The following is a 17,778-nucleotide window of genomic DNA, read 5'->3' on the forward strand; positions in this document are numbered from 1 at the left end:
AACTGACAATCCTTGTTGCAAATGCTCTAGCTGTAGCTGCTAGGTCGGGCCTTGACATTTTGCCAGAGAAGAGTACAAACGTCAACTACAGGTTTTTGAAACCCTGTTTTTGGTAAATTTGTACATACGGACATGAGGCCCGATGTCAAAAGTGTGTATGGGCTTTCTTTTTGTGAGATTTTTAACTTGGTTTAGCAAGCACATGTACATGCAGTGCAAGTTGCTACTCTAGTGACAGCTGTCGGGCTACTGTAAGTGCCCGTGAGTGAGTTTTTTGAAGTGAGCCTTGTATATAACTAAAACTCATGTACAAACTTAAAAAAAGTTCAGCCAAACATCAGAAATTTGCAGGTTTTAGCTCGTTGTGTCTCCTTGGTGCTCTTGGATGCAGTTTTTTGCCCCGATTACACGTGTGAAAAGATTGATCAAGTACTCCAAGGACGCAAGAGTTGCAAAACACCTGAAGAATTACCCGATTGATGAGATCTACTCGAGATGGTGAGAGGCCATTGATTCTCCTCTTAGGTCGGGAGGAAAGTTGGAAGGACGGATGAGTGCAGAAAAGTGGAACCTGTACTCGTAGAAAGAGCTGGACAAAATTCTTGAGAAGATGAACTAGAGGACCACCAGAAGATAAGCTAGAAAGTTACAGAGCAGCAATCGAACACGGAAGAAAAGGAAAGATGAAAGCGGGACTGCTACCAGATTTTGTGGGGATCGCCATCCTTGATCAAATGACCAAAAACAATACTGAACTTTGCAGAGCATGGGGCAAAGTGCGAGACCAGGAAGCCCTTATCTTCTTTGATGGAGAAGCCAAGGCCAACTTCAACCGAGTTGGCAGCTTGACTTGGGATTACGCCCGAGGAAATGGGGCCACCGGCCGAGGCTGTTCTAGAGACACTCGGATGGGATGTTGCCATTACACCTGTCATTGGCAAACTACGTTTGCATTGTCAGGGGTATTTAGGACACGATGAGTTTTACATCATGCCTTTGGAAGGGTGTGACGTCCTCCGAAGGATCCCTTGGTTCCCCAAGAACAATGCCGTAGTCGATTATAGAGCAAGGAAATCCATCTTGAAGAATGAGAAGGGCAAAGAGATTTTACTGAAGGGCGAGTTTGTCCCACTGGTATTGGCTTCGATTATTTCCAAATTAATGAAATCTAGTCTTTTATTTACTCGATCTTCTTGAAAGAAGTAAATGATGATCAAAGGTCAAAATATTTTTGACCTCAAAAAGGAACGACAAGAATTTCTGCAAGCTCAGGTGGACCGTGGACCGTGGACTGTTTTTCCTGAAGGCTTACCAGGAGAGTTACCTCCTGCTCGTCTGAAAGATCATATGATTGATTTGATTCCCGATAGTACACCACCGAACCGGCCATCTTACCGACCCCAAAATGAAGAAATAATGAACCAGATCACATTCCCCATTGCGAAGATTAATGATATACTTGACAAGCTTCAGGGTTCTATTTACCGAATTGATCTGAAGGGTGGTTATCATTAGATCCGATTGCTCTTGGAGACGTCTATAAGACAGCTTTCAGGACGACTTTTAGTTTGTATGAATATTTGGTGATGCCATTTGGCCTTATGAATGCTCCGGCTACATTCAACCGCATGATGGATAGGAGTTTCAGAAAGTACCGATCATTTGTGGGCACTTTCTTTGACCACATCATCATCTTCTCCAAGAGTGAGGAATAGCATAGACACCATCTATTACAAGTTTTCTAGACACTGCAACAACATAAACTGGCTGTAAATGCGAAAAAGATTGAGTTTTTCTGCGAGAGATACACTTTCTGGGACCCATCGTCTCAGCGGAAGGTGTAAAGATGGACTTGGCGAAAGTTGGGACCATTTGTGACTGGCCCGATTTGAAGAATGTTTATGAAGTTCAAAGCTTTTTCGGTTTTTGTTCCTATTATCGGTGGTTCATTCGAAAATTTGTAGAGATAGCCTCTCCTTTGCATGTGTTGATTCAGAAAGGGGTTTCTTCTACTTGGGGATTGTCAGAGATTGCAGCCTTTCAAACTCTCAAGGAAAAGGTGACAACCAGACCAATATTGGCTTTTCCAGACTTGCAAAAGCCCTTTGACGTTTACTGTGATGCATGTGGTTGGAGTTTGGTAGCAGTCTTGATGCTAGAAGGCCATGTCATTGCTTATGAGAGCAGGATGTCTTGAATTGGTTGTACAGATTTACAAGAAAGAGCTGTTGGCAGTTATCCATGCTCTTACGTAGTGGCGACACTATCTGCTTGGAGCTGACTTTACCATCTTCACAGACCATCAAAGTTTACACTACTACTTGTCGTAGAAGCAGCTTTCGGAAAAGTAGATGAGGTGGGCGGGTGGCTAACATCCTGTCACAATTTCATTTCCAGATAGTCCATGTTCAGGGACATATGAATTTAGTGGCAGATGCGTTGTCTAGAAAGCCCTTGTTTCTAGCAATTTTTGTGATACATAATCGAAGCTTCGAGGATATAGTAGATTAGTACGCCACAAGTCCTGATTTTGCAAATATCATCATCGGTTACAGAGTGGAGGGAAAGTTGCATCTATTCCATATGGCATGGCTATTTGATGCGGAAAACGATGTTGTGTGTTATGCAGCCTTTGAGGCCCACTTTATTTCGATAAAGAAGACAGTTAAGCCCGATCATTTGGCGAAACTGTTTGTCTCACAGATTTTCCGATTGCATGGCATGCCTGAGTCCATTGTTTCGAACATAGATTCCCCAATTCACTAGTTTGTTTTGGAGGGCAATCTGGGAGAAGATTGGCACGCGGTTGCAGTTCTTGTCCTCGTTTAACCCACAAACAAACGGGCAATTTGAGATAACCAATTCAATGGTTTTGGATTTGTTGAAGTCTTATATTTCGGATCAGAATACTCAATGGGAAAAGTATTTTCCCTTGGTGAAGTTTGCCTACAACAACACAATTCATTCTTCGATAGGCAAGGTGCCCTATAGTCGAGGGTGCTAAGAAGGTCCCATCATTTCTGAGCACCAAAGATAAGATTTTTGAAGCGGAGAAAAAACAAGAAAAGTAAATTTTTGAGAAAGTCTAGAAGGCATGGAAGGCCATCTAGCAGTTCAGAGGAGGAGAGCTCGTCCTTTTCCAGACAGTGACCAGATGAGCAAGAAGACCAAGGAGTTTAAGGAAGGGGGTCAGGCCGTCATTTTCAGGCTACCAGGACACTATCGAATTGTACAACAGTTTGATGTCTGAAGATTGGTTCACAGAACATTCCAAGGTCCAAAAGGCGGCATCTTACTTGAAAGGAATTGCACAGATATGGTAGTCTACACTGTTCTTACAAAGAGAAGCACCTGCGATGTGGTTAAAATCCAAGTGAATTTTGCGTCAACTTGGATATCAGATGAATAGGAAAGAAATTCGAATGATTAAGAAAGATACATTGGATGATTACTGCTAGAGGTTTTGGGATACTTATTTGCCAGTATCTTTGCTTCAAAAGATTATTTTGAAATACCGGATTGAGCGGTTTTGTTGTGGTTTGCTAAAAGAGATTCGAGACTATTGTCTAAATGAGAAGTCTGACTCTATTCAGAGACTTATGGAACATGCTAAGCAACGACTTGGAATGCATGCCGGCTCTTTGACTTATACTACGGATAGGATAGTATCCACCTCAACAGGGCAAGATTCTGCCAGTGAAAAGAATGAATCAAGGGAACCGGATGAGAGCTCATCACAGGATTCTAGAGAGGCGGATGATAGCACATCCAAATGTTCCGTTGAACTAAGGGAACCGAATGCAAGCTCATCAGAGGATTCTAGAGAAAAGGGATCAAATGATAGTGCGTCTCAGGGTTTTGATGATTGAAACTGACGTGCCAACGGACAGGGTAAGCTAGCGAAGGTACCCACAGGTCCCAAGGAACAAGGAAAGAAAGGAATCACTTGGTGCACGAGGCTCTTGAGAAGTCTCAAGCACGGCATAGAAGGCAGCCTGCAAGAATCGACGTGACTTGCAGCTTAAGGAAGATGATTCGGTTCTCTTATGGTTTGAGAAGGCACGCATCAGGAAACGAAAGGGAAAGGAGCGGCTTTTTTAAAAGCTAAGAATGTGGTACTATGGCCCTTTCCAGATTCAAGAGAAGATAAATGATGTGTCCTTCAGACTGAAGTTGCCAAATACTTAGACGATTCACAATGCTTTTCATATGAGTCTTTTGAAACCTTTCAAGGGTGAGGTGCCAATCGATAGGGAGCCTGAGGAGCAACTTAAGTGGAAGAGAGCCAGGAGATTCTCGTTCTGGAATAGATACTGGCTCACTAGGAAAGGAAAGAGAAAGGTAAAGTGAATGGCGGTTCTTAGCAAAGAACTATCCAGCATTGGATACGAAGTAGATGGAGGAGGAGGACCTAGCAAATACTTCTCAGATTTCGGGACTTAACCTTGAGGCTTTCGGTATAGCGTCGTCTATTTTGAGAGATCCCGTGGATCAGCAGGGTTGAATCTGGTGTAGATGGGATTGCACAAGAGGGGAGTCACTCCGCTCCTATGTCACAGGCTACTCGGATGGAATGAAGTCAATGATTTTCCTTTGGATTTCAAGGATACTGATGGGCGGACACTATTCTGCTATATGACTTTATGAAAGAAGTACTTCAACATGGGAATTCTTGACATGAATCTGATTTATGTGTGCTCTCTCATGTGACTATGTTTGAATGTAGGTTTGAAAGACGAAATGAATGTAACATTTCAGTCTTGAGATTCTTTGGACATGATAGCAATAAGAATTAGTCAATTCGACATCAGTGAGATCCGATGTGGATCTAGATGCGATTGCTAAACACGTTGCCGAAAGATCATGGTCCTAGATCTCGATGGATTCTATGTGATTTGATTTGAATGTGATGTGGATGTTCGGTGACTGTCGTCTTTGTGCAAGTGCTGAATTTGTGTCGTCTTGTGCGTTGGTACTTAGAGTCAATGTCTGTTGAACTGGTTTATGGCTTATGTCTGATTTTACAGAAAAAAAAAACACGCTGGCTGCTGACATGGCCGGTTGTACGGACGCCCGAAAAACGCAGAGGATGGTGATGTGGCATGACTATACGGATTCTCCGTAAATTGCAATGCTATGTGACGTGGCAGGCTCTACGGATTTTCCGGAATTAAGCTGGGTGCTTTTGGGAGACCCTGATGGGAGTGGGATCGTGCTAGCTATGATGGATGAAAGAGAAACATCGTGCACACAAGTGAGTGTGTGTTGGCTAGATTATCACTCAAGCGGATTAGGTTCGAAGGTCAATTAACTTGGACTCATAAACACGATTTTGAGTTGTTGCTAAGCCATCACAAGCTCACCGTAAACAAGATAGATGTAATGCAAAATAGACTTGGTTTATTCATTCATGAAATGAGCTTTAAGTAGCTCTACAATTTTGCACCACTACATGTGGGATAATTTCTTCTCTTCTCTCCTTGACTCATATTCTAGGACAAAGCTCACACCTTACAATCCTCCCCTGGAGATTTGGACTAGGAAGAAGTTGAAGAAATTGACATCTTTGGCACACTCCAATCCAAGAGCACGAAAAAAGAACATCTCCAATCCAGGAGACCATTCCCAATCGAGGAGACAAACTATCTCTAATCCAAGAGACACTCAACACCTCCCCTCAAACAGATGCATAAAACTCAGACCAAGCTAGACCAAGCTAGTCCAAGCTATCTCCAAGCAAATACTATTGAAGGGAAAAGACAAAACAAAAAAAACTAGAGAATGTCGTCGTAGACTAGAAGGCTACTGCCGCCTTCTTCTTCTTCTTCATCTTTGTCTTCTTCTGCCAAATAGACTTTGGGCCTCGGATTTTTGCTGATGCTGTCTCTGTCCTTTTTGAAACACTTGGAAGGAAGATGACCCTTCTTTCCGCAAATGCTGCAAGTCTTTGATGCTAGACAGTCCTTTGCTATGTGCCCTTCTTTGCGACACTTGAAACAAGTTTTGTTACTAGAGCTAATTGCAAAAGATCCTCCCCCTAAAGGAGCATTCCTCCCTTGCTTCTTCTCCTCGGACATTAAAGAGTTGATGACATCTTGAAAATCTAGTGTTGGATCATTCTCCTAAAGGATGGTCATTATCTGGTCAAAACTAGGTGGTCAAAGCTCACAAAACTAGGTGGTCAGAGAGAGAGAGAGAGAGAGAGAGAGAGAGAGAGAGAGAGAGAGAGAGAGAGAGAGAGAGAGAGAGAGAGAGAGAGAGAGAGAGAGAGACTTTTGTGAAGCTCCTCTTCACCGTTGGTGAAGCCTTTCTTCACAATAGTCGCCTTTGGTTGATTTTATTGGATGCCAGTGCAATGGGTGCAATTGGGGGTCTTACCAGTTGAAGAGTCTCTCTTCAAGACAGTGTCTACCAAATGTTTATTACGATATGCAAATCCTTAATGTAAAGGTGCAAAAATGGTAATTACAATGGTCTAAGTGAGCATGTAGTGTTTGTCTTGGTTCGGCTTCTCTATAGGTGTAAGTGCATAGCTTGGTGCAAGCAGGGTTGCCAATCTTAGGATTGAATATTTCAATTGTGTTTAAGGTTTGAAACTATAAGCTTTTCGTAGACGATTGGAAAGCACCGCACCTTTGAGCTATTGTTCCTTCTTCGTTAATGGCCCTTTCTCGGAAGACAAGCCCTTGAAGCATGAGTTCTTAAAAAAAATTGGGCTGCTCGTGGGAACTATCCCTTTGTAAGCCCGGGGATTCGAGGCTCGTGGGGGAACCCAAGCTAATTCAAGCAAGGGAGTATTTGCAAAGGTGGTTGCATTGTCGCATCGAGTAGATGTGCGTAGCTTGAGTGCCGACGAGCAAACATGAGGGTGTGGTAAGGGCCGGTATGTAGGAGGAAATGGCGAGGCTCAACTGGTGGCACACACTCACTCACACTCTTGACGTATGCACAATAAAAACTCGAAACAGGTCGAGCAGAGCATGCAGGTTTCAACGCGGCGGCCCTTGTGTGTTCTCGAGCAGGACATATTGAAAACCTTAATTAAGGCCAAAAAAAAAAGGACACGAAGCAAAAATTCAATGGTTACAATAACCCCAGAAAATGATCAAGTTTAACGCGGGTTGGTCTTCCGCAACAGGTTGAAAACTAGCCTGAGAAGGACGATTATTACAACGACCAAGCTATACAGCAAGTAAAGCTGTTGAAGATACCGCCTTGTTGCTATGATGATGTGTTGAGTTCCAACTCCTTGCAACAACCTTGGCGACAAGGCTTGACGGGCTGTAGCACGGCTTGAGTAGGTGCCGAGCCTTGACTTTTAGGTTCACAGAAATACAAAACGAACTTTCCCTTTCACCCAGCTCCACTCGACACACAATTTTTTTTTTTTGTGATCCACTTGACATCCCCCCCCCCCCCAAAGATGGAAAATGGTTAAGTGCACTAATGAAGCCCAAAATTTTATGATTAAGCAGCAGCTTGAAGGCAAAAAGAAGAGAAGCTTTGAGAGGTGCAATCAAATATCAAAAACCTATGCGATTTCGATACTTAACGGCTCTATGGAACAACGTCGGGAAGAGCTTTGCACACACACAAATTGCACAAGACAACGATGTTTATAATGAGAATAACGGTGCGATAAAGCAAGCCAAAGATGAACACAAAAGCACACAAAATTATGCACACACGTAATGCTAAATGCAAAATTCCTCTTCACCTAATCACCAAAGGGTAGTGGAACATGCTCATGCCCAAATGGTGATTGGGATTGGGTTACTAAGCTAAATGAAAAATAAGATTAGTGAATACTAATTGACGAATGCTAATCACTAACACAAAAGCATAATCTGGTGCTGTGATACCACTTGATGGGAATGGGATCGCGCTAGCTATGGTGGATGAAAGAGAAACATCATGCACACAATTGAGTGTGTGCTGGCTAGATTATCACTCAAGCGAACTAGGTTCCAAGATCAATTAACTTGGACTCATAAACACGATCTTGAGTTGTTGCTAAGCCATCACAAGCTCACCGTAAACAAGAGAGATGTAATGCAAAATAGACTTCGTTTATTCATTCATGAAATAAGCTTTAAGTAGCTCTACAACCTTGCACCACTACATGTGGGATAATTCCTTATCTTCTCTCCTTGACTCATATTCTAGGACAAAGCTCACACCTTACAATCCTCAGCGCTAGCTTTTGAGAGCAGATGCTTTTGGGTTTAGTGCTTTTGGACTTAATGGTTTGAGCATCCCTTGTAAGTTTATAAGAGCCCTTGGGGCCTCACTCTGCAGAGCATCTATAGGTAGAGTCTGAGAGCAGAGGTCCCTTGGGAGTTGTACTTTGGAATGATTAATAATTAAGAAATATCGAAAGGGGCGCCGGACTTTGGGGCCAATACCTTTGGGCACGGAACTACACCGGGCCGTGTCAACTCTCTCTCTCTCTCTCTCTCTCTCTCTCTCTCTCTCTCTCTATAAAAGTTCAGTGATTCTGAAGTTTCTGTTCGTGTGTTGCTATTCATTTCTCGCTTGGAGTGTCCAAGCCTGTTACACAAAGTGTGTAACTCATCACAGATGCAGGTAGTGGATCCCATAATGGGCATGGCATACATATCAAGGTGCACATTGAGGAAGGTCTTACCATTTCTAACAATGGCAGTGTCTAATCCTCTCACAAGCGGCATATGTCCAATCACATGGATATTTGCATACATTTCATGTGTGACGTCAACATTATGCATAAAATTTGCATACATTGTTTTGCATTTTAGTGCACGTTTAAGTGGGTGTTGATGCTCACAAATCTATACATTTTTGCTTTTCACTTCTTCACCTTGTAGCAAAGAGGCCAAAAAGTGTGTGAGACAAGCTTCCCTTGAAAAATGTGGCACCTGTGCTCTATGATATGAAGGCACTCTTGGATAGAGAAGTGCCCTTGGTTGCTTTGAGCTTAAAGCACTACCGTCGTGAGAATGCCTGCAAAAGAAGGCCTCAGGCAGCAGACCTTTACCGTGTGGGAACTCTTGTCAAAAGGGTGAGAGCCTTGGGGCTCACAATGCCTGTGGGAAGGCCAGTGGGGTTAGGTCAAGCACCAGAGCCTAGGGCATGAGTAGGCTCGTGGGAACCTGGGTGAGTGGACCCGAAAAAGATTATAGATCAGTTGAGTGCCGACCTCTCGATTCTGGAAATGAGGTAGGAATCGGCGTCTGTGACAAATCCAATGGACCTGACGAGTCCAATGATCCCACTTGCATACAATTTGGAGTCTGGCCGTGTTGCTCCCTAAAAATGGGAAATGTGCATTGATCACAAGACCTCACGGCACCATATATAGATCGATTGCCTTAGACCACACCGCCATGCATGTTTCCTTGTCGAAGGAGGTCAATGCTGCAAAGTTTTAGCTTGTTTCTGCAGAGGGCCCAAGAGTTGAATGCTCAATTGAGCTCCAAAAAAGGCAAAGGTGGGCTCATTTGAAAGCTATGAACAAGAGCTATTAGCACACATGAAATTTGCAGAGATTATAGCAATGGCAAGCTTCAAATTCGAAGTGCCAAAAGGGGCTTTAATGCTCACACACACACAAATTTTAAGAACAATCAAAGTGTATAGAGCAAGATATGCTAGGTTTATTGCTACTTAAGCACAAATGCTAGTGTAACGATCGGAAATCTGTACAACTGCCACGTCAGCACAAACATGCCTTCCATGTTTTATCGTACATAAGATTCACCGTATGTTGCCATTTTTTCAACTCTGATTAGTACTGCACGTCTTCACTCATGTATTCATGGTACATTACCGTACGTGTTAACCCTGTTGATGTCACATAAAGATTTTTCTTTCTCATCTACTTCGTATATGATCTCCTTCTTTATCTGCAAAGTGACAGTTTTCCTCCATGGTTCAAGTCTGTAGCATATGGAGGACCAATTTGCCTGCCAGAAAAGCTAACGGACTCAAAAAGGTCGCCCTTCCTAAATCCTGGCTGAGTAGCCCTACAGGGACTCAAGGTCGGACAAAGGTTCAGTGGCTAAGAGGGTGCTACAGATTGTACAGAGCCTAAAGGTGTCTACATGAGCATAGTTATAGGCTGAGGTGTAGTGAGCAAAGAGGAGGAGCTCAGTGGAGTGTCGCAATCATTGGTGGCTCCAGTAACACTGTCTATAGAGGCCAGCTGTCACTGTGATGCGCTGATGAAAGGGTGGCAGCAGGTCAAAATCAGTGAGTGAATGCTGATGTGCTGGTTGAGGCAGTCTAAATAGAAACGAAAGCAGTCCGAGCAAAGTTCAGAGCACAGCCTTTGGGCCCATACGTCTTCAGGACCCTTTTCCTTCGAGCTTTTCTCCACCTCTAAAATCTCTAAGCTCATAGAAAGAGGTCCTCTGCTTCTTCTTTATGTGTCTTTACTTAATTCTAGGTGGACCCTTTCAATCAAGGACAGGCTACAGCCTAGCGGAAGTCATTTAAAAACAGACAGGTATGACAGCCTTGAAGCTCTGGATTACACACACCATGGTCCTAAGTTCGTTGATATGTTACAAGCAAGGTTTCCTTGTAAATACAGCACGAACCACTTTTAAAGTGTCTATTTGTATGCGAAGTCTTAAATGTTTAGGTAAAATTATCCGATTCTGAATTCTCTCTCTTGATCAACAACATTTTTGGCCAAGACTGAAATGGTGCAACAATGTATTGGGTCGATTGTCAGCTAACTTAAAGTTTTAGTCACCATGCTAACTTGATGTGATGTGTGTTTCCTATATTGAACAAACTTCTTTTAGTTGATTTTCTACTTTTCTGTTTTTGATGATTTCAGGGTCCTTTCCTAATGGAATTCTTTATTTTTTGTAATCTCTTTATTAATCTCGGCTTTCCACTCTTATTTATCCACAGTACTATCAGGTCTGACTCCACAAATCCTTCTGTGCTTTTTGCAGGTTTTGACAGTCTCAGCAGACAAAACTGCTAAAATCTGGGATATATTGGATGATGGCAATGGAAAGGTGTGCACCACTTTCAAATTCTCTGGGGGTGCTGGTGCAGAGGACATGCAAGTTGGTTGTTTATGGTTGAAAGACTACCTTATCTCCATATCACTAGGTGGCGCTATAAGTTATCTGTCGAGTTCAAACCCAAGCAGCCCTTCACGATTGCTTTCTGGACACATGAAAAATGTGACAGCTATCACGATTTCCGCTGTCAGCAGTGAGGCTGAGATTTATTCAAGCAGTTACGATGGTGTTATATGTAGATGGGTCTGTGGGGCTGGTTTTAAAACCAAGCTGGAAACAAAGGATCCAGTGCATGTGAAGGCAATGGCTGCTACCAGCGAGGACTTTTTAACTTGTGGTCTTGACAACAAGGTAAACTCTTGTGATTGTTGTGGATGGATTTTCTCTCAACAAGTCTAGAGCTTCTATTCTAGACTACTTGTTACTTGTACGCATTTGCTCTGCTTGATATCATGTATCCACAACTTGGTAAAACATTCAAAATTTTCTAGGCGAGTTCAAATCTTCTTGTTTAGTTGGTCAAATGTCTCTTATTTCAAAATATCTGAGTTCTCTCAAATGGCTTACTTACAAGAGCAATCATGACATGTTGCCCATTTGTTTTCATTATGTCTTGACAAGGGTCCTAGATAGGCCCTCATGCTGCCATATATAGAGGACCCCTTGCCACATATGCATCTAGGTTTCTCACTTGTCCCTCCTAGAGTCTCAAAAGTGGCCGCGATCACCTAGGACCCTTGTTTTCTTCTCTAATATAGTCCGCACCACTCTGTTTATCTTTCCCATTTCATTAATATGTTTTGTCTGTCTGAGTCTTATTCCCAGTATTGACATTAGATCTTTTTGGTCTAAGAAGGTAAATAATACTCGTGTTTTAAAGCATGCTAACTTTTTGTACTCACCGTGTTGACATTTTTCTAGTTACGAAGGTGTAAATTACCTGGAGACAATTATAAAGACTCAGAAATTGTGGACTTGAAGTCTCAACCAAAGGATCTGGATGTGGCATTGAATTGCAATGACATAGCAATCTTAACATCAGATGCAGGGGTTCTTCTCTTGCGAGGGTCCACGGTGGTTTCAACAAACAGTTTTGGATTCACTGCTTCTGCCTCTGCAATCTCACCAGATGGTTCAGAAGCTGTTGTTGGGAGCCAGGATGGAAAGCTTTACATTTACTCTGTGCAAGGGGATGCATTAGTTCAAGAGTGTGTGCTTGAGAATCATCGAGGTGCTGTTACCGCTGTACGGTATTCTCCAAATGGATCAATGTTTGCTTCAGGTGATGCCAACCGGGAAGCTTTTGTCTGGGACCGAGTGTCACATGAGGTGGGTGTCTGGTTCACAAGTTCTCTTCTACGCTTTAGTGATAATTACTTGCGTGCTATACACATACCCAAGTTGGTTTACTATACATATATAATGTGATAGCATCAAGCAGGGTAGAAGGATAACACCACTGTAAAAATTTGTATGTGTAGATGGGTTGGCAAATTTGTCTTATCCATAAAGGTATAAATGACAAAAATGGTACTTTTACAGTGTATTTTGGCAAATTTATCTCCTAAAACTACAGAAAAATGGAAATTTTGGGCCTATTTTTGGATAAATAATTTTTGTAAAATAGCCAAGTGACCCTACAAATGCTTCAAAATAGCCACTGGGCTAGAAATAGCCCCTATTTGTTTCCTTGGTGTCAAGGCTAATGCTTTTGTTTTCCAAGGTGAAATGGCCTCTCTCTACTTATTTGACCTTGTGATTGAGATGCATTGTTGCAGGTAAAGATGAAGAACATGCTTTATCACACTGCAAGAATCACGTGCCTTGCTTGGTCGCCAGATAATTTAAAGGTCGCAACAGGATCGGTGGACACCAACATTTTCATTTATGAACTTGAGAAACCTGTCTCAGCCAGAATTACTATCAAAGGCGCTCATCTAGGTGGTGTAAATGGCGTCATCTTCAAGGATGCATCGACACTTGTCAGTGGAGGGGACGACGCTTGTGTACGTGTGTGGAGGTTACAGTGACATGTGAGAAAGGCATATCTTGCAGTTCTTGCTCAGTTTTGATTGGCTTGTATGCTTGACATTTGTTGTTGAATTTCTTGGGAAATTTGAGTCCTGATGTTGTATGATTTTGACGCTTGGCTAATAAACTTCACATTCATCTTACTCCACCTTTTGCCTTTTCTGATTATGGGGAACCCTCAAATGTGACAAGGCAACAGTGAATTATAGGTGCAAATAGAAACGATGTCAAAAACGGTGTGTGCTAAATGATTTTGTGAGAGGGCTAGCTAGCAATAAGGGTGGAGTTGAGGTCCCACCTCATCCCGATGGCACCTAAAAGCAACACTTCAAAGAAGAAAAAAGCCGAAACACCTAGAGGCTTTTCAAAGGGTGTCTATGATGTATTAAGACACTGAAAGGAAAGTCAGCTTGGGGATAGGGTTGTTTGAATCCTAAAGGAGAGAGTAGGTTTTCAAAAAGGAGTTAGGACTCCTCTTTTTCGCCAATCAAATATGTTTCTCTTACATTTGATTTGAGTGGCATTTTTTGAACTGTCTAGTTTGCTTAGCTAAAACTGCTTTACTTAACTTTGTGTTGAGAGCATACTTGTCACCGTATGGTCGTACTGTGAAGTATGGTATGGTTTTGGACATGTATTTCAAATTATATCGTACAGGGTGGATAAGGGTTGTGTGTTTTCTAAAAAAACTCTTCAATACCATAAAAAACATCTACAAATTACCTCATGACTTTGGGCTATACCTAGGTTTAAGGTTAAAGGGCTTAAAAACTTATGAAAATCGACCTAGGGAGTGTGCTGAGAAGACCAAAAAGACTCAAGGCACTGTCTGCAAATTGTTTATAAAAAGAAGGTATGTTGGGATTGATTATACGAGTAATCTCATTTTAAAATCACAACAAAGAATAGCAAAACCTATTTTAGGAATTTTATATTCGGAAGGCTACCAGAAAGATGGCGGCAAATTTTCAAACAAGGTTTTTAATCAAAAGTCAATTTGTGATAGTAAATGTGAGCAACAGATATTAGCCTTGTTTAATGAGTGCTATTTTGCCCTCTTGTTTCAGAACAAGAAAAAATTGGTAATGATCTTGCTTGTGAGTAGCTTTGCAAATGTGGAGTCTTGATTGACTTGAATCGAGGCTATCATTCATTGCACATATCCTGGTTTGTAGAATAAATTTTCTACTTGAAAATGAAGAAATCCTTAATTTACGAAGTAAATAGTTGGCCATTTTGGCTATAAATCATCGAGTATTCGTTCTCTCATTAGTCTGACATTAAGATTGAAGGCCAACAAAGTCACTTTTTTCTAGAGCAGTGGAATCTAGTTTGCAAGTCATGATTAAGCTACAGACCCTGCCAGAGTACATAAGTAGATTGCAATGGACCGCCCTTGGGTTTTAATGGCTCACCATCTTGGTGTGGCCAAAGTCCCAACATGACATACAATGTGGGATCAAACACACTTTGCAAGACATACAAAACTTTGGGCAAGTGTTGCGCTTGTGATGCACACACACACACACACACACACACACACACACACACACCATCTTTTATTGACACTATCATTCCCCATTGAAGTTTTCAAGAGTCTTCCTCGTCTATTTGAACCACCTGAATACTGAAGAGCTTAATATTTGCCATGATGAGTGTAATCTATGTAGTTGCTATCTAGCCAAAGGAAAAATGTCGCTTCTTTCTCAATTTTGGTTTTCTTGTAGCTCATAGTTAATCAAAAACTTGGTCCCCCTTTCTACTTGCCAGAGCCCCTAAAATGATGTCTTTTACTTTTTTAGATTATCTAGATTCTGTAGGTGGGAACCTTAATTTAAAATTTCTATGTAGCACATAATAAAAAGAAAATTTGAAAGAGCAACATTGAGATTGACAATGAAGGTGGGGCTTGGGAATATGATTTTATTAGAGTCCGATGTTTGTCATCCATTTTTTTTTGAGTTGTTGCTCAGGCACCAATGCATAAGCCAAGCAAGCAAATACATGGAAGTGACCAATGGATGTCTTGGGAGCTTGTTCACCTTTTTTTAAAAATTGAAGCCAAACTACAGCCAAGTTAGAACATATGTATATGATATGAAACGAGATGCTTTTGAGTTGAGATTGCTAAGCTTAATTAAGTTGCGATAACGCATGCTTAGTTATCGGTAAATAGATTATTGGTGCACAATATGCTAAAATCGGCATAGTTACAAAAAGTCTTGCATAGTTGCACATAGGACAAATAATTGGTGCGTATGTGGCCATGCATGAGGCACAATTATTTCATCGTGCGTCACATGACCACTACCCAAGCTACAGATTTTAGAATGTGCAAATTGCAAGAATGGAGCATTGGGGATTAACATCGAAACTCTCGACACATAACTCTGCATACCTAAGTTAGAGGGGGACCCAAACAATATTATCGCCATAGTTCCAATGGCAGAGAAGCTCACTGTTGGCAAGCTTGTGAGAGATTGATGATGATTCATGTGGGTGACAAGAAGCTAAGGCGGAAATATTCTTCACATTATCACCTAGCTCCATTTGCAAGGTTGCTTTGAACACTTTGGTACCTTTTATGTGGTGGCAATAGAACACTTGAAAGGGAAACATCATATTATGGCATGAAATAGCCACTCCCTTTGCCACCTCCTCCAACCTCACTACCGCGACTATTTGCTGAGGTGGCAAGATAGGATTGGATAGCACTACCACATCGGTTGTGCCGATTGCTGACGTGGCAAAGTGGAGCATACCCTCAAAAGTTGGCACACAAGCTTTGGTTTCATGATGAATAGGAGGGGAGGTGCAAAGGTGGAGGGTATGTTGCATGGAGAGGGCCAAGGGTGAGCTAGCATGGAAGCCAAAGGGGAGCAACACCTGTGGGAGGAGCGAGGTCGGGGGGTCGAAGAGGAGCGGCCGGAGCGACGGTGGCAAGAAGGCGCGCATGGGAAGGGGCGGCTCTTGAAAGGAGGGCAATTGGAGGAGGGAGCCAAGAGAGAGAAGGCTCTCCTTGAAGAACAAGCTCTCTAGATTTGCTTGCAAATGGGTCTCGTTTGTGTTTGCAAACCTGTATGTAGAAAAGGAGTATAATAAATTGGAGGAAGCCTCCACTTGCTCATCACAAAGGAAGCCTGCCTCTTTGCAAAAAGTGGGCACATTGTTGATGGGCTTCTGTTTGAGGAGCTCTTCCGCCCATGTTGCCGCCTGTGAGGGGCTGAGGGGGGTAAAGCATTCTGATAGAATGGGAGGAATGTCTACGCTTGCGTCGCTAATGCCACCATCTGGCATAGCCAGTATTGCCTGGAGACTCAGTGTAGAGTAAGAGAAAAAATGGTAAGTTATGTACAGTTCCATTTCTTAATGACATAAAACAGCAACATTTATTCCAAGAGTACACACAACAAGGAGCCTGAATGCAGAAGCCCATTCCCTCCGTTAGAAACTTTTCTTTATATCGACCCGCGACAGACCAAACGAAAAATTCAATTTCAAAATACACATTTTCCTTATTTGTAAGTCTTAAAACCATAATAATCAGTTGGGTGATTAAGAAATCCAAAACATGAATTGTACAATGGCCTGCTATTGTGCGCCATAATGCTTAAACTCTACCATATTCTTCAGCATAATCAAGGAGCCCAATAAGTAAAATTAAAAATTGTATAAGTGATTGCTAATTCATATTTGTCAAGTAAGGAGACTAATATTTATGGCTAATTACTTGCAGAATTAAGGAGAGCATTAAGTGAACAAGTGTGCTTAATTACTTACCCCTGCTATGAGAAGAGCATAATGGGCAAAGGTGGGCAGCAGTTTTTTCTGGTGGAAAACCTGCATCTTCATCTTTGGGCGGTCAAATTTGGATGTAGGTAGTGGGAGCTGCAGGGGAGAAGTACCCATGGAAGCCACCTGAAGGGGCATTAATTAAAGCACAGGATGTTGGGGACTGGCGCTGAGTGCTGATTGGTTTGTGTGAATGAGACGGGAGTAAAGGCAAAGTTACAGTAGAACAAGTACGAGCTTATTTAATATATAGAGCTCAGAATCTTGAGTGATGACGATGAGGCTGAGGATGATAGTGGGATATGTGTGCACTCCAGAGTCCACGTTGACGAGTCCAGTCTTCAGTATACCAAAGTTGAACGTACTCTGTCTGTTCAATTCTGCACATGCAGCCCAATAACTACACCTCTCTCTCTCTCTCTCTCTCTCTCTCTCTCTCTCTGTATCACGCAGAGTCAATCTTGCGTGTAACGTCTTGAGTTCAAACCTCCTCTTGAGGTCTCTTGGGATAGCGCCTCTCTCTCTCTCTCTCACGCACTCACACATGAGGTCTTTTGTGTTTGTTGGCATTCCTTTTTGGCAAAAAGGGAGGGTGTATGTTGAGGTAGTTTCAACCGTGTACAACATAGTACCCTTGAAAATGAAAAATTTAAAGGCCCCTGTCACACTGGGGCAGCGGCCACACCGCTTTTTGGAAGGTGGCCAGGCAAACGCAGTCACATTGGGCTATGAGATATACAATGCCCAAGATCTCCAGCAAACCGGCTGTATCCAAGTGGTAGACGTCCGTATTTCAGGCTGACTGGCAGAGCTCGAAACTTCTAAGCTTCTTTCGCGCGAGCTTTTTGCAGCTGATCGCTTCCCTCACAAGTTGGCCGGGCTCTCTTGCCCGCCCCTCTGGCAAAAGCTGCAGGCCATCGTTTCCTTTTTCCTT

At 42.4% G+C, this 17,778-nt stretch overlaps 2 protein-coding genes across 2 annotated transcripts in view; one reads left to right on the forward strand and one right to left on the reverse strand.

Annotated features, from left to right (window-relative positions):
• LOC147426402 (actin-interacting protein 1-2-like) overlaps window positions 1-13,200 on the forward strand; it is a 69,446-nt gene extending 56,246 nt beyond the window's left edge. The window contains exons 4-6 of the mRNA XM_086498084.1: window positions 10,947-11,372; window positions 11,943-12,350; window positions 12,800-13,200. Coding sequence (XP_086354210.1) covers window positions 10,947-11,372; window positions 11,943-12,350; window positions 12,800-13,051 — 1,086 coding nt within the window. The 3' untranslated portion in view covers window positions 13,052-13,200. The remainder of the gene's footprint in view (window positions 1-10,946; window positions 11,373-11,942; window positions 12,351-12,799) is intronic.
• A 2,010-nt stretch (window positions 13,201-15,210) lies between these two features.
• On the reverse strand, window positions 15,211-17,064 carry LOC147426403 (BURP domain-containing protein 16-like). Its single transcript, XM_086498580.1, has 2 exons — window positions 16,833-17,064; window positions 15,211-16,361 (listed from the first exon to the last, which is right to left on the reverse strand). Exons 1-2 carry the CDS (start codon window positions 16,980-16,982, stop codon window positions 15,456-15,458), a joined length of 1,056 nt encoding a protein of 351 aa, XP_086354706.1. The 5' UTR covers window positions 16,983-17,064; the 3' UTR covers window positions 15,211-15,455.
• Between the last annotated feature and the right edge of the window lie 714 nt (window positions 17,065-17,778).

This window comes from Adiantum capillus-veneris, chromosome 24 (genome assembly GCF_014529385.1).
Source record: "Adiantum capillus-veneris isolate H3 chromosome 24, ASM1452938v2, whole genome shotgun sequence".
Classification (NCBI taxonomy): Eukaryota; Viridiplantae; Streptophyta; class Polypodiopsida; order Polypodiales; family Pteridaceae; genus Adiantum; species Adiantum capillus-veneris.

Bases quoted from the DNA above. Each gene is read 5' to 3' on its own strand.
- LOC147426403 (XM_086498580.1), bottom strand. From the start codon at position 16,982: ATGCCCCTTCAGGTGGCTTCCATGGGTACTTCTCCCCTGCAGCTCCCA. The intron at 16,362-16,832 runs GTAAGTAATTAA...CTGAGTCTCCAG, and splicing joins ATGCTCTTCTCATAGCAGGG to GCAATACTGGCTATGCCAGA.